At 42.5% G+C, this 20960-nt stretch overlaps 1 protein-coding gene across 9 annotated transcripts in view; it reads left to right on the top strand.

Moving 5' to 3' along the window:
• The first annotated feature begins 322 nt into the window (after positions 1-322).
• Positions 323-20960, top strand: part of LOC128755622 (multiple PDZ domain protein) — a 45520-nt gene continuing 24882 nt past the window's right edge. For 6 of the 9 annotated variants that reach the window (XM_053859402.1, XM_053859404.1, XM_053859405.1 and 3 more), the window contains exons 1-13: positions 323-462; positions 2227-2286; positions 4161-4327; positions 8070-8231; positions 8340-8479; positions 9281-9497; positions 9586-9708; positions 11308-11505; positions 12256-12358; positions 12867-12955; positions 14249-14468; positions 15965-16033; positions 16126-16205. In XM_053859402.1, the coding sequence (XP_053715377.1) occupies positions 2271-2286; positions 4161-4327; positions 8070-8231; positions 8340-8479; positions 9281-9497; positions 9586-9708; positions 11308-11505; positions 12256-12358; positions 12867-12955; positions 14249-14468; positions 15965-16033; positions 16126-16205 (1584 nt within the window). In that variant the 5' untranslated portion in view covers positions 323-462; positions 2227-2270. Of the gene's footprint in view, positions 463-1731; positions 1776-2226; positions 2287-4160; positions 4328-8069; positions 8232-8339; positions 8480-9280; positions 9498-9585; positions 9709-11307; positions 11506-12255; positions 12359-12866; positions 12956-14248; positions 14469-15964; positions 16034-16125; positions 16206-20960 lie in introns of those variants that run through there. The other 3 variants (XM_053859406.1, XM_053859400.1, XM_053859399.1) reach the window with 2 other exon arrangements.

Below are 20960 nucleotides of genomic sequence, written 5' to 3'. Positions count from 1 at the left end.
GGACCGGTTGAAGTGTTTCAAGAATCATGTCAGGATGCCTCTACGACAATAACCCAGTAAGGTATTTTGGGGATGTCCAGATGGGAGGAGGACTTGAGGCCCTCAGAAAAGCCAGGGCCTCATGACTTGCGACCTGTTCTGGATCAGTCGATGCCACTTTAAACTGGTATGGATTTGTTTTTTTTTAAGGAAAGTTCTTTTTTCCCCAATACAGACATTTTGTTTTTGCATGGCAATGCAGTTGGAGCGGTGGCCCCAGTGTGGGGGTTGTCAGCTTGTCCTGCAGTGACCGGGCCGGGCCACAGACAGACCAGCAGGCGGAGCCTCAGCCCCTTCACAGAACACCGGAGGATCCACTTACACACGCTACGCCCCATCTTTAAGCCCCAGTCAGTGCTCCGTTAGCCGCAGGACAACAGAGCCACCGGACGGGCTGTGAGGCGAAGGAAAACGGCTTCACATGTACGTGAGACTTTTTCAATGGTGTCCGTCGAAAATGCATTCACTTCTTCGCACTAACTTCAGCTTTTGAAAAGTCGCCATTGTTCGCCTATTGGCGGTAATGTGAGAAATAGCGTCCGTTATCTCGGCGGTTCAAGGAGCCGTCGCCGTTTAAAATCGGTCAGAATCCACGCTTTAAAGACCAGCTATTACAGTGTTTTGCCTAGCTAGGTGATCTACATGTTAATGTCCGAAAAGTAGGAGCTCGGCAGCCTGTTGCTCGACGCTCCGTGGATGAGAGAAAAGCGGATTGTCCAGAGTTACTGTCTTCCAAACGATGTCAAGTCAGCTGAATATTGCCGCCATTAACAGCGAACAAAGTCCTTCGGGATGAACTAGCCGTGGGTTAAGTCAAATCACATGCGACAACAGAAGGTTACTATCTTCTGTGAATGCTTGTGTTGTTATAACAACATAGCTTTGTTCATACAGTCCGGAGTTCGAGCGATCGAATACGTCTAAACTAGTCGTCTTAAGTTGCTATCTTGTAATAATAATGCCGTATATCACAAGTAGTTGAAGTATTATACAATGTAAACGCACCAGGATTCTATATTGCAGCTTGGCTTTAAATGGAGATCTTACCAAAACCCTACCGATTAGTTAAAGGGAAAATATTGGGCAATGGGATTAATAGATTTATCGCAGCTCTCGTTGAAAACAAATTCAGTTGTCAAGTAATCGAGGAGTAACTTACAGGTGGTCAAAGCTGCAAGTACACGAGCAGTTAAACTAACCTCAGATTGATGTGAACTTTGGGAAGTGTGAATGAACATCCTTTTCCCAGGTAACTTGTGGCCCAGAACAATCTTATCTGAAGCCAGCTGTATATTTTCTGGTGATGTAACTTACGCTTTTACAATTATGATTAATAACATTTCACAAGTGGGCTGAATAACGCATCTATTTCTATTTAAATAAGCTTGGCTAGTATAAGTAACGTTTATAGAAGGGGCCATCAACTTATTCAGTGTAGAAGCCAATTCATGGTGTTGGTGTCAGGCAGAAGTAAACAGACACATTTTGAATGAAATCTAATAAGCAGGGCAGCTTTCAACAGCAAGAAAGATGGTGCACTTGGCTGACAATCGACATCCATTGTCAAGTGAATGAATTCACTTTGTAAATAATGTGTTGGGGTCTCGTTTGCTACCAGGTTTCTAATGTATTTTGTTAGTTTTATTCAATGTATTTTCTATGTAACATCGCTTAACAGGCTAGAAATCCAGTCAGTGAAAAGACAGATAGAAAGAGGAAGACAGGCGATAAGGCAGGTGCCAACCCTTTCCATCTGTTTTGAATGACCTTGTGTTTGTTTTTGTCCTGTGAGATTAAAACAAGCCCATCAAAGTGAGAACAACACAAAAATATATGTGACCAGAAATCATTTTACTCTCTGCTAATGAAGTGTAATAGATGCCACTGATGAGGCTAAACATTTCGCTGGAGTACTGGATACTTGCACATTACATTAAGCACTGAACAAATGTGTTCTGACCCTGCAATTGATGCGTACTGATATAATTGCATCAGAGATTGTTGATTCATGTTGGGTACATCTAAGTATGAATTAGGGCAATATAAAAAAAGAAGCAACATAATTTGCTAAATGTGGGTCTCATAATACACAATACTTTTTATGTTATAGTCACTTCCTTTAAAAACATTTTTTTTTTCAATTTTAATTTAACAATTGAACTAAAACGGTATTGTCTCGTTTCCCAGGAAGGTGCTGTTGTGAAAAGGTGCAATAAGTTGCCTTCATCAGAATGATTGAAACAATCGGTAAGTTCAAATTTAATCAATATGTTTTGTAATGCTGATGGTAAAAATGAATTCTGGGAAGCAGGAAGCATTCAAATGTCTCAGTTACATACCGCATTGGCAGGGCAGCAAAACTTTAGAAAATGTACTTCAATCGGCACCATTACATTTCCAATTTTTAATGCACCATTCGCGTAATTGTATCAGTCCAATAAAGTTTAGCAGATCTAGAATTTTGTGCACATAGGAAAAAACATAGAATGCAGTTGATTTGTGAGATAGTTTGAATTAAAATATGTGCGAAGGACCTTCCAGTGTCAGATTGAACTCCCAGAGACTATATCTTCCAACCAATCAAGAGGAGATCTTCTGACCAATCGGGGGTCTTAACACAGTAATCGGTTGACAGTCTGATGCTATCTGTTTCTGCTAACACCTCATTGGTTAACGTAACCCGCACCCTTTTGTGGATCAGTTTGACACCACTGGTGTGGGCAGTGGCACATGCATACTAAAAATACTGTAGCAACTTGACATTATTAGCCATGATGTCATGATTTGGCGTTTGCTACCTCAGATGGTTCTGCCCATGTATTTTCTGCATGTAACAATGAATCTGGAAATTTGCTTTTTGATTCATTGAGTTTCTCTTCTCAGTACATGCAGAATTGGGTGAACAAGGCCCTTATTGCATAATCATTGCGGTCATCATCATAACTTGTACAAGCTATGCTGCTCCTTCTTTGTACTCCCTTGACAAATTACTCAGCACTGTCAAATACAGCAGCCCCAAAATAGGTATGGATATAATTTGTCACTGGCCTATCACCGAAAATACTAAGGGAAATTTGTCTGTGCCAAATTGACTTACCAGTGTCACTCACTTGCAAATCCTTTTCTCAGGAATGATGTGAACGTGCCAAGAAGGCCAGGTGAAAGAGGGATAAGTGAGATAGTGGTGCGGTGATGACACATCAAATGATTTAATGTGTAAATGTAACAAACAACAAAAATGGTGGAGCAACAACAACAACAAAAAAAACCTACACCAGACACTGAACCATCTTACGTGTGCATAGTCATGACTCTCAGGATTAGTAGCCAATATTTTGGCTACTTGTGTATCATTGTTTCTTTCTCCTACAAGTCCTTGAAGAACTCTCATGCAAACAATCCAGTATTCTGATTATTCGGCCGATGAAGATGATATTTACCAGCCGGTGTGTGGACTGAAAACCAAATCCATTCAGGATCTAACGTTGGCTTGTATACAATGTTTGTTCAAATAACAGAGCATCTCCATGTGGTTCCGCAGAGCTTGCACACACTATATAAGGGGTTAGTCACAGTTGCTGAACATCGGAAATTGCTTCATTTTGTCAGGATGACATTAAGCCGGCCAGTCATTGCTAACAAGCCACCGTGGGCTGGCCGTATTGTGCAGCTTATGCAAGGTCCAGCAAGCGTACTTTGGAGGGGTCTGCTTAGTTATCTCCAGCTTCTGATACTCGTTCTCTGCCCCCCGAGGTAGAACAAGAAACATGGCTTTTCTTGTAACAAGCAATACGTTGTAAATTCTTTTTGTATTCCTCTGCTGGAAAACCCGAGGCAATGTGGTTTGGACATGGGAATGTCTGCTGAGGGGCAGCCAGCCTTCGCTAAGCCTTCAGGATGTGGTGTTCCTTTATGTCTCACTTACATGTTGTTGTTAAATATAAAGAATCTCAAGACAATTTGTGTTTTCATTTAACATGACTAGCAGTTAATAAATCAAGACAAAGCTCTTGGCATGCCTGTCCATCTGCGTATGCACTGATAACACTTATCACCTCTGCACCTTTATCTCCCTCTCTCCTTCTGCCTCCACTCTCACTGAAATATGTGATGCTTTGCAGATACACAACGTGCCTTACAGGCAGTGGAGCGTCTCCAAGCCAAGCTGAAGGAAAAAGGAGAAGTGCCCACTGAGGAAAAGCTCAGCCTACTGAAATCAGTACTCCAAAGCCCCCTATTCCACCAGATCCTGGTGCTGCAGAAGTCTGTGCAGCATCTCAGAGACCAGGTCAGCTTCACAACAGTAAATATTGTATTAGAACTAATGAGTGCACAATAAATTTTACAGGTGAGGGGGCCATGTTTCAGGCATAGTTTGTGGCCCTTTCCCACCAGTTTCTTTGCTGTTGCACACTAACCTGGAAGTTCTTTAACTGCAGTGATAAGAAACAACCTGGCCATTGTCTGATGTTGAGAAAAACCTCCAGCAGTACTTTGCCAGTGGGATGTCAAAAATCCGTTGGAACCTAGCTTAGAGTCTACGCTACAAATTAAATTATTATTAGATACTAATTACATTTTACCACGAGATTATCTAACAATTTCTGTAAGTAAAACACAAAATCCACAGGGAGGCTGTGTTTCTGTCTAGAATTCATTTAGAATAACAGAATGTAAGAAAGAAAATGTAATAAATAAAGAAAAATATATTGCTTTACAAAGAATTCAAATGCAATACAATGCAATACAATTTGACAAAACAAATAAGAACACGATTTTCCAAGGACCTGCGGAAAATATATGTTACACTCATTCATGAAGGTGCATCCTCACACAAGAGACCAGATGATACTTTGTGATTTGACAAGAAGAGTTAATCCAAAAGTGATGAACGGAAAGTGATCAATACAAAAATACAGGTGAACTCAAACGGCATTAAAACTTTGAAAAACGCACTTCACTCGCAAGGAATCCTACTCAAAAATTGACAACGCGTGGACTTTACTTAGGACTTCATTAGGACACAATGACATGCGGCTACAGGCTTGACAATAAGACAGTATTCACTTGCAAGGTACTAAGTAACAGAGGAGTGTTATGTTTGAGACGCGGAGCGGGACCCAATTGCAGTAATGGAAGAGTCGCAGGTGGCAGACAGTGGGTCAAATACAATAATTTTAAACAACAATACAAAATTACAACAAAAGGCGTCACCGAACCCGGAGAAATAAAAGTCCAAATCCAAAACATTGCCGAACCAGGATGAGTCCACAACAGAATGAAGTCCAACAAAAAGCGTCACCAAACCGGGAAAACGAATGCAAGAGTCTGTAAAAAGAGAGAACAAACACAATGCACTATAAAACACAAACTAACTACAGTGGTCGTCAAAATCAACACACAGTCAGGGAAAACTACAACAAAGAGACAACAAAGATGCCACATGGAGCAATGGACAAAGGAAAGAACAACACAAAACCAGAAACAGCAAACAGGAAGGAAACAGAAAACGGGAATTACAGAAACCAAAATAAAAGCGAATCGTGACAAGAAGTAGGTAAGGGAACAAGGCAAGAACACAGGTTCAGGAGGGGACACAACATGAGAGACAAGACACAGAGAGGAAGATGCAACAAACATTATCAAAATAAAACGGGAAGTAGCCATCCGAACATAACTAAAAACACAAAACAATACTGCTGTCGGGTGACAATATGCTATTTAAGTCTGGAATCATAAAGTCAGGCCACTCTGAGCAGATTTTCTTTCTTTTTTTATGTTTTTTGAGTTTGAATTGGCAAGCATAATCATGACTAATGGCATGACTAATGCCTATTATTGGCATTCTTTTTTAAAAAATAATGTGAAACCTGGTCATACAACTGTGCATGAGATCGTTTGATATTAACTTGGCACTTGGTCTTCAGAATCGTCAAGAAATGCAAGCATTTGGCTGCAGTCTGAAATCTTTTACCTCCCTGCTATGAGGGTGCAGCATTAATAACTATCACAAAGTTGGTTAGCATAAAGTCACAAACCTGCTAATGATCCCAACTGAAAATTGAATATTTGAGTATAAGGGAAGGATACTGTGGTCACTGTAGATAGGGTCGGGGTAAGTGGTTAAGAGGGAAAGAAATATGTGAGCAATGCAGTGGGAGGCCAGGATGTTGAAGCGTTTTTTACCCTTGTGGAATTTAGATTATGAAAGCGCTGCTGGCAGTTCAGTCTGCTCATGATTTCAAAGAGCTACATTCCTCAGTGTGTTTCTGCTGACGTGAGGATTTACACTGAAATAAGAAAAACCTCTCATGATTCAATGATGACAAAATCATCCATCCAGTATGTGTTTTGGAGCTACATTTGGCCCTTCTAATCTAACATTTGGGTTCATTTTTGAGCTAGACAAGTGACACTCCCATTCTTCTGTGGGCTGTGCTAGTTAGGCCTTGAAACAGGCCTTGTTGCTATGGCAGTGGGGGCCTTAGTCAGTGAAAAGAGACTGCCAGTACAGTGTGAAGTGGGGCAGAAACAAATTCTTAAATGTGCAAGAACCAAACTGGAGCTTTAATCCGCTTAGTTGAAGCTAACAAAGCACATATTAGCCAACACAACTTACAGTGGCTACATGCTAACCTAGCAGTGAAGCTGATAAAAACAAGGTGCAGCTGAGTACAAAGTAATGAAAGTGAGCACTGGGGTACTTCTATCCTGCCAATTCAACCTTCCAGTGAAGGTCTTGCAAAACAATTGTGACTAAATACAGTATTTACAGATTCTTTTTACATATTTCTGAAGACAACTTTATTTTATGTGAAGCCTCTTTTCACTGTTTATGTTTGTCTTCTATTGAAGATGTTGCAGTAATTAAAGCTGAAGCCGTAAAAACATCCAGATGGCCACTGACACCATCCCCCACCACAATCAATTTATAGAAATATTATATTTGGAGCCATGTTGTGTTTCGAAAAAGCAGCTCAGTCTTTATCTCCTGAAGGATTAGGTTTCCTGAGATCCAGCTAATCACGAAGGGATAACATGCTGTTGGGCCTCCTGCTGGTTTGAGACTCAAGGATTTTTGGTGGCTATATTTGAAAAGTGGTCCTGTTTCTCAACTGAGGTTGTGTTGTGTGCTGTCGAATAAGAAGACAGCAATGAAAAAGGACATCCAGCATGGCTTATCGCATTTGTTTTGTAAAATGTGGAGGATTAGTCGCCAAATTCCCAATCTCATTAAGTCTCAGTCTTAAAGTAAATCTTGCTTTTTGAGGTGAACAGGTCGAGATCTCAAATGCTATGTGGGTGAGTGTGAATCTGCCTAAATACAGCACAGACACAGGCTGTTTTTCAACCAAAAACTGATCTAAATGCAGCATTCTTGTTTTAGAGAAGTGCTGACTCTGTTCCCTTGTATATTTTGGCATGTACAAGGACTTGCACTTTAGATGGCATGCCCTTGTGCTTTGCTGTGCGAAACAGTGACAAGTGTGTCTGTGTATTTATCAGTCTGCACATACAGGCAACAGGAAAAACATAAATACACATGTGCCAGTGTGCAAGGCTATCACTGTCTGAAATAGAAATGTGTGGTGTAAGGGAGTTATTTGTTCTGTGAGCACACACACAAAGCAAACTTCTTGTAATGAACGAATGACCCTCAAGTTATTCCTTCTGCTGACCCAGAAATGGATATGACAACGTATTTCCCCACCCCAAAAAGTGCTGTTGATTGGAAAGCCGTTGGTGAGAGCATCGCAGACTGAGGTGTCCTTAGACAGGCTATTTCAAAGTCGAGATGCCCAGATGGGAAGGCTCTTTCACCCTCGATTTGCATTCTTAGATTGCTCCTCAGCTAGTGCATTCATTATTTGTTGGCTGCCAAAGAAATGCTCTTTTCAATGATCCTAACTCTGCAATGGGTCCACGTGAAAATCACATCGTCTTGATCGATTGATTACTGGTGGATGTGAAATCCATCAGTATACACAAAGAATGGACAACTATATGTGGTGACCTCTTCATGATTCCAGGGAGGCATTTCGTCATCCAGGGGGAGTGACCATGGAGATCATTGCACAACAGCTAAACCCAATGGTGGCCATGTTTCCAAACCCGACTTCACAACCTCCTCACTTGTCAAAGGCAGCACATTGTCTGAAGGACTTGTTCACACTGTTAGCATCATGGCACAGGTACTTGCATAGAGAAACACTACCATTTGTGTGATCTGCTAGAAATGTGTCTTTTAGTGTCTTTGATCACTCTGTGAATGTGTTTGTGTGTGTGTGCGTGTGATCCAGGGCCGTCACACTACTCATGTGGAGCTACAGAAACCCCCATCAGGTGGTCTGGGATTCAGCGTAGTTGGCCTCAAGAGTGAGAACTGTGGGGAACTGGGCATCTTTATTCAGGAAATACAGCCAGGAAGTGTGGCTCACAGGTCTGTACCAGCTCACCAAAGAAATTTTAGAAGTCTTTACTGCACAGACACAGTGCTGATGGGACACTTGAAGTGACTGAAACCAAATGTATTATCTATTACAGTATTTCAGTATTTTCTATTGTTGTTATGTATAGTGTTTTTTTCATAATGGACAACTGGCAAATCACTTGATGTTCCCATTCATCTTTCTGATTTAGTGAGTATATTGTCTCCCATCATGTACACCTGCAAAGCATGATCCAAATTCTCTACTAAACACAAACAGAATTAGTATGTTAGTATCTCATGTGATTTCACAGGGTCAGTTCTAAGGACTGTGTCATGATCACAGTTTTGTTTAGCTCTGTGGCACCATTTATCTGTATTAATCTGAAATCTCAATGACATGAAGCTTCTTAATTTTCCTGAGTACATGATAGCATTTTTACAGACTTTTTTTTCATTTTATTATCTCTGCATATTTAGACTGACACACCATCAACACTTCTCATCTATATAAATATATATTTGCCCTCCCAAAATATGTCATCTCATCTTGGTTTTAGTAGCAGTATGTGCTTAATAGTTCTCTAAAATGTTGAAATGCGTGAGAGTATTAATTTACAGGTAATCTGATGCATTATTCTTCAACATGACACTAAATTGTCCAGTTTGTGCTCTGTATGTGTGCTGAAACTGTGTATTACAAAATTTGGCTGTTCTTGGCAAATATATTGGTTTTATTCATATGTCTCCCATGAAAAGAAACTATGATGCAATGAAGAGAGAGAGCACATTCCTAACACATTTTCTTTCTAGCAGTGATGGGAAGTTGAAAGAAGCTGATCAGATTTTGGCCATCAATGGACAGCCGCTGGACAAGACTGTCTCCCACCAGCAGGCTATCAGCATCTTGCAGAGTGCCTCGGAGAGGGTACAGCTGATAGTAGCCCGTGGGCCAGTGCCTAAGCTGGCTAGTCCAGTAGTGTCCCGTACTCCGTCTGCAGCCAGCACTCTCTCTGCCAATTCCAGTGCAGTAAGTCCTCTCACCAGTTGATGGGATGTCAGTATCTGTTTCAATGAACATATTCAGGGCTGATCACATTGCTCTTAATGTTTTCTAGTGGCATCATGTGGAGTCTATCGAATTGGTCAACGACGGCACTGGGTTGGGATTTGGTATCGTTGGAGGAAAGACCACTGGCGTCATTGTCAAAACCATACTTCCAGGAGGAATAGCAGATCAGGTAATTGCCCAAAATCTATTGCCACTCCGTATGGAGACGAAGTCCGGCTCAAAAATCTGACGTGAACACAAGGAAACCGTGTTTTGGCCACGGACTTGATCCTGCCTCTAGGGCTGCATCATGTCCTGGGAAGCTCTCAGTATGCAATGCAGTATAGGCAAGTTTCTCGCCTCAGGCAACTCTCCGCTAAATGCGAGAAACAACATGTACAGCAGAACTTCACACAAACATGATAAATGGAGACCAGTAAACATTGTTCAAAAACAACTTTGAAAACTTCTAGAACACTGAGGTGTTCACCCGCAGGAAACTGCTGCTTTGAACGTGAGTGCAGTCCGCGACTCATTATGTGTGCGGGATAAGTCACGTTTTCACCTTTATTAGCCTGATAAACAACTGATTTTATCAGTGGCGGGCTGTGCATTTCACACCTTCAGTGATGTCCTTGAATACCCCTCCTGACCAGAGACAAGCCCCAGCCTCTCACCCTAAGTCTAAAGTTTAAAAACAAATGTTTAAATTTAACGAGGGCTCTCAACCATACTTACACCCAATTATAATGACCTAGTTATGTTGACGTTTTAATCCTCAAATTTAAAAGTAACCGTGTGGGGACTGTCTAAAGTGTCCCCACAAACTAAGATGTATTCACAAACAGTTTGTTTCCAAGAATTGCTCCTCATAAGGAAGCTTAACCAGGCACACACACACATTTGTATTTCTTTCTTTGTGGGGACATTTCTATCCTTGTGAGGAATTTGCCATAGTGTCTTCCCAGCCACTCATCCTAAACCTAACCAAAACAAATGGCTAACCTTAACCAGGACTGAAATCGAACTTAAACCTAATTGTAATGACCCAGTAAATTTGAAGTCTTCATCCTTCCTTCAATTGAGGCTTAACCTCGTGGGCTACATGTCACTGAAGTGCCACTGAAATGTCAATGTTGTCCTCACAAGAATAGCGTTTTGTTAAGAATGTGAATGACATCATCACAGACTCACTCTGGGGTGATCTGTGCCCAGAAAGCCCTACATAAGTAACATTTCTTCACAAGTTTTTAAAGCATGGGTCTCAAACTGATCCACAAAAGGGCCACAGTGTTTGGAGGTTTTTGTTTCAACCCTACAAGCACCCACAGGTGAACCAATCACATGTCAGCTGAAACAAGCAGCACCAAACTGACAAACAACTCCTCTTTCTGCATGTGTAAAGGTGTTTGGTGGTGCAGATGGTTCGTTGAACAAAATATTACTAAACTTAACTGAAATGGTAGCCAGAGTACGAAAGTGGCTATAGTCGAGCGGTACAGTATATTTTTTTATTTTTTTATTTTTATTAAAATAAAAAAGTGGCTAAGTTCATGCATTGTTACATGAATGAAAAACTACAACTTTTTTGCTATTTTGCTATTTGCTTCTTCTACTCCCTTTATTTTTATGCTCTTTGTCTTGAGAAAGGAATAGTTATTGGTGGCGTGTTGCTTTACTGGACAGATGTTGGCTATGGTTTTCATCTTAAAACACTGAACCTGAAAGCATTGGGAACTGTTCTCACTTTTGTTCTCTTAACAGCAAAAATTGTCTTTACCTTCATTAGGATGGGCGTCTGCGCAGTGGGGACCACATCTTGAGAATTGGGGACACTGATTTGTATGGCATGGGAAGCGAACAAGTGGCTCAGGTCCTGAGACAGTGTGGAAACAGAGTGAGGCTGATCGTCACCAGAGGTCCGGTGGATGAGAGTCCTGCTGTGCCCGCTGTCATGCCAGTGCTTCTGCCAACCGTCAATGAGCAGGTGAAATTAACGAATGTTCCATTATTATTCAGCAAAATACAACTTTGGGAAAGGATGAAGACCAGGGGTCTCAAACTCATTTGACCAGGAGTCTCACCATAGGCTTCTCTTGGCGAAGCTGGACTGCAGGGAAGTGGTGTTTTTTCCACACATCATCGATAATATTTTTCCATCTGCAGCATGGAATCAAAGCCATTTACATAATTAACATTGGGATGTTGATTCATTTGCATCAGTTTGTGTTTAACACTATGTGCATCACACAAATGGTTGTAGATTCGAATATGTTGGTTTAAGTGCTTGTTTTGAGGAGTCCTGGAATGCACCAAAGGCTGCAAGAAAGGCTGCATTGCCCTTCTTTTTGCGTGTTATTTTTCCCAACTGTATTGGTTTATCGTAATTCTATTGTCCAAATCAGTAATATTTGCAGTGCTTGGGTGACATTTGAGTGGTATGGTAGTTTTGCACCAATAATGAATAAATCGCTTGCTTTCTAGGTCAGACCTGCACAGCGTGCATAGTATTGTGTTGAAGGTAAAAGCTTGATGTGATGACCATTCTTTGGCAAGCACTGTTGGAACCATGAGTGTAACTGCCAAAGTTGTGAAGTTTGAGTAATCTTCTCAACGATTAAAAGACGCAAGTCTGAGACCCCTGGTGAAGACTATGATGCATAAATGGATGCTGTGTGATGACCTGTTGAGTTGAGAAATGTTTAACTGTAACTGTATGTGGTTAATTCCACTACAGAACTTTGAGGAAGAGCATGCCGAAGCCTTTGATGTGAGTCTCAACAAGAACACGCAGGGACTGGGCATCACAATTGCTGGATACGTTGGAGACAAAAACTCAGGTAACTGATGTTGAAATGTACTAAAAGGTTTTGATTTCATTTAATTGAGCTGTACCCGGAACTGCAGCTGCTATTTTAATGCTTGTTTGAGAGAGTAACTTGACATGCTCTTTCTCTGGGATTTATCATCAGTGTTTCTCTAAACTAACCAGCAGTTCACAATGAAGTTGGTATGGTGCTTATGTTGCCAAGCCAAGATTTATTGTATTGAATCCAGTACATTTGTACTGGATATATATATATATATATATATATATATATATATATATATATATATATATATATATATATATATATATATATATATATATATATATATATGTATATATATATATATATATATATATATATATATATATATATACTTACTCTTTTTCAAGTAAATACTTTATATTTATTTATTATTTAAGTCATCAAATATAATATTGTGTGTGTGTGTATCATGTAATGCATTTAACACGTTACATACTTTACTAGTGATATAACATGAGTGTATAATGTTTCCCAGAGCCGTCGGGTATTTTCGTGAAGAGTATCACTAAAGACAGTGCTGTGGATCAAGATGGACGTATTCATGTGGGCGACCAGATAATCGCTGTGAGTGTCTCATTTATGCTCAATGCAGCAGTTTCACCGCCATAAACCAAACAGGAGGTATTCTATAATTGCGATGATGCAGAGCACATTTCGTCATTTCGGCAATTGAGGCAAAATAATGAGCTCTGGAGTTTGAATAATTCACAAGCAAAGTGCTTTTTCGTCTCATTGTGAATAGGAGTATAAGTGGTCTAAAATATATTTGTGCATTTAAAGCATTGGTGGAGAATTTGATACTGTACCTCATAAGTACATATATATAACATAAACATATATATTTAAAAATGTGTATCATTATGGCAATCATGATTATTTATCACAATTATTGGTCATGTTTGGGAAAATATCTACATTTATATTGCTTCATTTTAGTGAAAACTAAACTGAAAGTGAAACTATCAATAAATAATAATAATTAAAAAAACAAACTGGAATTCAGAATACACAGAGGACCAATGCAATACATATGTATTCGAGAGTGCAATGGACACAGTTGCAGAATACATATTTCCTGCTTCAGTGACCACATGGCTGACAATAATGATAACTAATATAATTTTGTCTAAGCCGACACTTGGCAGCCTACTGGCATGTTTTCATCTGTCACACTCAAGTCTTCAGATTATCGATGATTGATAGGATTGACAGATGTTTGTGAACATCTCTGACCATCAGTGTAGAGTAGTTTAAATGTGGCAGCTAAACTACGTCTCCCAAACGTCTGTTCAAGATTCTGTTTTGTATAATAGATAATTAAAAACAGAGGAAGAAATGAAATAAAGGTAGAATAAATAATAGTGTGAGTGCAATTATTACTTAATAACTGATAACAGTTGAACACCCACAAACCTTCAAATTTAGTTGATGTGTTAGTTAATTCATGTTGCAGAACTTGTTAACAGCATAGTGGTAGAATTTTCACAATCCAAGTCATAAATATATTACAAGAGAAACCGCACTCTCCCATAAGGGTTCAGACCAGCATTGGATTTTATATAACCGGATCTTTTAATATCAATGAGTAACAGAAGGAAGAAGTGACTCATCGCTGACTTCATTTCGCTTCAGCACCATTCCTATTGAAATACTCCTCAAGGATTGCTACATTGTCATCTTCAGTGTCAGTACACTGAAGATTTTTACACCATATAATAATGAATTACATTACAATCAACCTTTCTGAATATGGTTCTATTTTTTGTACTAATGGAAACTATAGCCTCTAAATAAAACCACAAATACAATGGCATTATTCTAGTGGAAGGTTACTTCTAATTGTGATTGGCCCTACAGGTTGATGGACTTAATATCCAGGGGTACACAAATCAACAGGCAGTGGAGGTCCTTCGCCATACGGGACAGTCTGTTTATCTTAAGCTGATCCGCCGAGGCTTCCGTCCTGAGGAGATCCCTCCTGCTGTGACCCCTAGTGTTACCATCCTGCCTCCGTCCACTACAATCCCCACAACCACCACTGTTATGAAGGAGCTGGAACTGGAGGGAGAGAAGGAGGGTAGGTTTGCTCCTGAAATAGTCATCCTGGACTCGAGTCCAATTGAATGTTGGTAAGAAAGTCCTTGGAGACTCACTATACAACAGCGTCCAGGTCTGAAAAAAGGTGAGGTGAATTAGAAATGTAGCTGAATAACAGTTCAAGTGTCACCAAATTGTTGCATCTTATCACAATGAATATAAAAATCCAAGAGAAAGATGCATTAAGGATTTCCTGGCAAGCTGGAATGGATAAGCTGCAGTTTAGGTTGCTCATGGACGGTTGGAAATCTCTTTTCAAGTCAATGAAGTGTGAGAGAAATAGAAAAGAGGATTTTAGAGCAAGAGATCGAGATAAAGTGGAGACAGTTTGAGATCATTGAGGTCAATCCCGATTAGCTTTTTGGAAGTCGGAGAGAAGAGTTGACTTTTTGGACTGCACATCATGGTCCTGTGAGCTGAGAAATAGTCGTAGTTATAGTCAATGCAGGAAGACATGCAAAATATAAACAGTTTGTGATACTGCGTCGCTTTAATCAGGTAACTTGGCGTAGAATTGCTGTGACATTCACGAATGGCAATGTCTCTGGTGCACAAACTGAATAATTGTCTAGTGTGCACCAAGTTTCTTGTAGTTTACCCTGCTGAATCTGTATTTTATTTCACAAGTATAATCGATTTCTTTGTAATTGGTGGATCACAGTTGAGTACTACAAATGGACATGTACATATTTTTCTTGAACTGCAGGTAACTTCAGTATGACCATCCTGTAGAGCAGGGGTGGCCAACCAGTCAGAGTCTAAGAGCCACATTGTTTTACTTTGTTGCTGAAAAGAGCCACATCCTACAAATATGTAAGGACAATGAATAACAGGTGAAACACATGCCATACGTTTAGTTTAGGGAATGACAAAGTTTGGTGAAGAGCCGCATGAAACTGGGAAAAGAGCCAGGCCTGCTGTAGAGCATAATGTTGAGAAGAAAATGACTGTGCATATGCTTGTTTTTGGAGAGTGCTGGACCATAGGAAAGAAAAAAAACCAATAACTACTACTTCTCAAAACTGACAAACAACAATCAAAGGCAGCCCATTGCCAGGATTGATTGCACTTCAATCTATAATAACACAAAATTGGCAGTGACTGCAATCTAAACAACAGCCTCATTACCATCGTCTAAGATCTCAGCTACACTAGGGTCATTTGAGGTTCAGTCAGTGCTTGACTTTTGCAGTGTAGAACAACATGTGAACAGCTTGTCGCAGATTTGTGTCATTGGCTGGTTGACAGGACATAACTGGACACAACTTAATGCCTTCTAGTTATATTGACAGCAGTTTAACAATTTTATTTTGGGTGATACCAGAATCTACATTCTTCATCAATGTGTACTTGATAGCTTTTGAAAATAAGCCCTCCAATGACTGAGCTCTGGCTGGTTTCATTATGCTGTTCCTGTACTGTATTGAGCTTCATCAAAGAATTTGATCCCATTGTGGTTGTGCTCTTTGTTCCTAGATGAAGCAACGCTGGAGACAAAGACTGAAGGATCAGATGTTGCTCTGGTCATAACTGAAGACAAACGTGGTACGAAACCAAATCTTTCCGATAAATGCACTGGGCCAGAAATTTTTTGCGATAGTTAATATCTGGCAAACTGTCTTGTAAATGTTTTGCAGGAATCAAGCTCACCGCCTTTGAAGAGGATGAGTTGACTAAGAGGTGGCAGGAGATACTAGGAGCAAGGAATGAAGTCATAGTAAGTGTGACGGCATCACATCCTGCACATACTGGAATGAATCAATAGCAGTTTTTTTCGCAGTTAAAAACTGGATGTTTTGATATAAGGGGGGCATATATTCCAATTCGTTTATCACAATCAGTTTGCTGATCTGTTGAAGCACATTAACACTGTAAAGTGTATCTGTCCATTACTGCTCCAATTCAGCAGAACCACCTTTATAGACATAGAGGTTCTATGTAATACGTGCTTCGCCCTCTAACTGGCTTCGCTATTGGTTTAACCACTCCGAGACTCCGCCTCGCACCTGAGAATTGATTGGCTTAACTCTCCACCCAGGAAGGCTCCACCTCTCCCCATAAATCCCCCTGTTCATCACCATTCGTCTCCTTTTGTCACTCAGCCTTTGAATTGTTTCGTTGTGGATTATCGCCATCGGGTGTTATGGAGAGAACGTGCGCTTCTTGCGAGTACTTATTGGACGAAGGGGATTCACATGACCGTTGTTTTACCTGTCTGGGACCGCATCATGCATCGCATGCGCTGACCTTCCTGCGAGGGAACGGCGGAGAAGGGAGGCCCTCCGCTCGTGGTTCGATGGGCTGGTCGAAAAGGCCACGCCTGCCGAGCCCGCGGCGCCGCAGTCAACGACTAACGGTAAGGGCAAGCGGCAGCAGTTGAAGCCCTGGGAGGAGTGCGATGAGAGTGACGAGGCCCGGGTCTTCGTGGAGGAGGACCCAAAGCTTCTGTTCGTCGGCGACGTCCCCGCGCCGGCTCAGGGCTTGGTCCTGTGGGAGGGCCCGAGTGAGGATGTAGAGGAGGAAGCGGCCGCTCCTCCACCACGACGTTTCCCACTCGACGATATGCCGGAGCTCTTCGCGTCGGCGATGGAGCGGTTGGGATTAAAACCCCCGCAGGAGCCAGGGCCCCCTGCGGAAGAAGACTTGACTTGTTTGGTGCACAAGGTCAAATCTAAGCTAAAGAGGAGGCCGTCAACAACGTGCCCGAAGATTCCGTCGTTGTGGGGATTCTTAAAGATGGACGTGGAGGCCCCGGCGACCATCAAGACTCCAGCCGATGCTTACGAACCGTATGCGAAGGTGGATGGCGTCGAGTGGAGGAAAGGCCTCCCTCCGCTGGGCAACACGCTGGCCTTGTGTCTGGCGCCGACCACTTCGCCGTGGGCAATGGGGAAGCAGGTCCACCCGGACGAGCATTCCCGCTATGTTTATGCCCTAGTGGACTGGGCATATGTGTCCATGGTGGCCTTCTTACGGACCCAAGCGCTGATGCAAGTGACAGCGTGAAGCATGTGGCTTGGCCTTTCGGTACTGGGGAACAAAGAGAGACGGGTCCTCGCTAAGGGCGTTCCTCTGCTGACTCAGTTTTACGCGGAGTGGTTCGACAGGACGTTAAGGAGAGGTTATGCTCTCCAGTTCTGCCGGCAACCACCTCGGTTCCAGGGGATCCGAGTGTCGACACCCTGCACGATGCAGGAGAGAGAATGTCTCGACCAGGAGGTCTCGACCTTATTGGAAAAAGGGCCGGTGTCGAGAGTGCATCAGGAAGACAGGGAGGACCTCTGAGTGTTGAACCAGCACATTGCGGTGCGTCCGTTCAGGATGCTGACAGTAAAGCAGGTGCTGGGGTGCGTCAGACCCGGGGACTGGATGACGTCAATCGATTTGACAGACGCTTATTTCCATGTTCCCATTTTACAGCGTCACAGGATGTACTCCACGAACGTTCTCCAAGTTCGTGGATGCGGCTTTGGAACCACTACGAAGACGGGGTTTCAGGTTGCTGACGTATCTAGACGACTGGCTCCTTCTTGCGTCCTCAAAGAGGGAGGCACAACTACAGATAGACATGGTGTTACGTCACATCAAACAGCTGGGTTTTGTGGTGAACGAGAAGAAAAGTGTTTTGAAGCCCTGCATGCAGGTCCAGTATCTAGGGATCTGGCTCGACTCCGACCGGATGCTGGGACGTCTGTCGGACGAGCGTGTGGTGAGACTGCTCGACCAAATAGCAACAGTCAGAGACAGCCCACGTGTGAGAGCCTACGATGTCATGTCGCTACTGGGACTCATGTCAGCAGCGCACCCAGTAGTGAAACTGGGGCTGTTACATATGAGAAGAATGCAGAGATGGTTCAGCCGCTTGAAGCTGGAGCCGGTGAAGGACAAGAATTGCCGACTGGTGCTGTCCGGCCAGGCGCGTCGGGATCTGGTGTTCTGGGACTCTTGGGCACACCTGATGGAGGGCATGCCGGTTGGTTGTGTTCCGCGATACCGTCACGTGTTCACGGACGCGTCCCTGTCGGGCTGGGGCGGGACGCTGGACGGACACAGCGTGGGCGGAGTCTGGTCAGGTCCGCCACGTCACATAAATGTTTTGGAGTTGATGGCGGTGGAACTTGTACTTCACCTTACATCAAGGGCCACCATGTGATGATCAGGTCGGACAACTCCACTGCTGTGGCCTACCTGAACCGACAGGGGGGTGTCAGGTCACCCGCTCTCCACAAGGTGGCAGCATCCATCTTAGTATGGGTGGACAGTCATCTACTGTCACTGAGAGCACGCCACGTCCCGGGGTCACTCAACGTGGGAGCGGACAGGATGTTGCGAGGGGGCGCCCTGATGGACTTATGACATTGGTCTGGAACCGGTTCGGATTACCAGTTGCAGATCTGTCCGCTACAAAAGCGAATGCAAAATGGTTTCCACGATTCAGAGTGCTCGGGCTCCGGCCACCACCAGAGCTTATGCTTCAAGGTGGCGGGTGTTCGACGTCTGGTCCAGGGGAACGGATCTGATTGCAGTCTCTTGTCCCTTGTCTGGGGTTCTGGGATTCCTGTAGGAACTTTTGGACAAGGGCCGTGCGGTATCTACACTTGGAGTGTTTGCAGCTTCCATTACTACAGGCCATGAAGGTTTTGGTAGGTTTTCAGCCAGAAGTCACCCTGTTGTGAAACGCTTCTTACGTGGAGCTCGCAGGATCAGACCAGTTGCGCGGACTGTGGTCCCGCGCTGGAGTCTACAAGTGGTCCTGGAAGGACTTTGCGGCTCATCTTTTGAGCCTTTGGCCTCTGCTCACATTGACATGGTGTCGTATAAAACTGCACTTCTTTTGGCCCTGGTTTCTGCCAAAAGAGTTGGGGACTTGGCAGCTTTGTCAATCAATCCAACATGTTTGTCTTTTGGGGCTGATGGGGATTCAGTCACCCTCCGCCCGAACCCATCTTATATCCCTAAAGTGATCACATCAGCTTTTAGGTCACGGCTTTCTCACCTCCGCCTCATCAGGATGAGCAGGCGGCACGTTTGCACCTGCTCTGTCCAGTGAGGGCCCTGGCGGCCTATCTGGACCGTACCAAGGGGGCACGAAAGTCGGAGAGACTTTTCATATGTTTTGGTGGTCAGTGGGCTGGGAGAGTGGTGACCACACAGCGCTTAGCTCATTGGATCTGTGCAGCCTTCGGAGTGGTTAAACCAATCGAGAAGCCCGTTAGAGGACATATCATGTCCGCCTTTATTTTAATGCATCGTTTCAGAAGAAAGTAGTGACATTTTTTAGATTAAACATGGGACCCCTATTGAACACACCAGTATGGGTCTGTTAGCAACTCTCCATTATTAGAAATATTCACATTAGAAATGGTGCCCCACCTATCGGAAACACTTCATTTTGCAGGACCTGAATTCTAAACCAGGGTTAGAATCTCTGGCAGCCAAACCCCCACTTCCTTGTCAGTCCATATGAGGTGACCTGCTCTGCCCCGCCTGCTTCCTTGGCCGTTTACAGACGGACATTAGCGGAGCTCCTGCTTTGGTAAACCAGAGAACGGTGATGTCACCGTAGTGTCTCCAGATTCAAAATAAACTCGAGTGAAGGAGGACTCAACAATGTTTATACTCCCTGCATCACTGGAATATAAAAAAAAAATACTTTGAAGAGGTTAAACCATGTGGCACCGTTCGTGGTCCCATAAGTTTTCTGGAAATTTCTGACAATGGAATGGAGAAATGTTGTTGAAAACACAAGCACCCTCTGCGTGAAACCATCAAGTACAATCCGAAGTATTTATTCCCTCACAGAGGAATCTAACACATGCAGAAATCTGGGATAAGCAGCTACACCTGACTTAAGCTCCCCATTAGTCAGCATGTTCAAGGTTCATTTGTCACCAGAGGGTAGCTTTCCTTTTGCTTCTCTTAAAACCCAGATACATGGAATAATGCAGCATCCTCACAAGGCTAAACTGGCGTTAAGTTAGGATTTTGAAACAGGGCGTCCAAAGCCCAGCCCCCAGGCTATAACCCCGCCCCAATCCATCCCCTCCTGACTTGTAAAAAAGACGCCGTAAACATCTATTTGTACAAATACGGCATATATATATATATATATATATATATATATATATATATATATATATATATATATATATATATATATATATATATACTTGATTAAGTATATATATATATATATATATATATATATATATATATATATATATATATATATATATATATATATATATATATATATATATATACTTGATTAAGAAAATAAAACCATGTGAATTTTGATACCTGTTAAGCTATTTTACTTGCATTTGGCAAGCGCTGTGTGATCCTGCAGCCCTTCAGCTGGAAACCATGTGATATATGGGCTGTCACCTCAAACAGGCCTGTCCAAAGTGATTCAGACCGCTTATGCTTTGAGAAGACTGTAGACGGGAGTAAGTCACTGTCCAGACAAGTG

This window comes from Synchiropus splendidus, chromosome 3, assembly GCF_027744825.2.
Source record: "Synchiropus splendidus isolate RoL2022-P1 chromosome 3, RoL_Sspl_1.0, whole genome shotgun sequence".
Taxonomy (NCBI): Eukaryota; Metazoa; Chordata; class Actinopteri; order Syngnathiformes; family Callionymidae; genus Synchiropus; species Synchiropus splendidus.
Note: the sequence above shows the minus strand (reverse complement) of the source record. Positions and strands in the feature narration are given on the sequence as shown.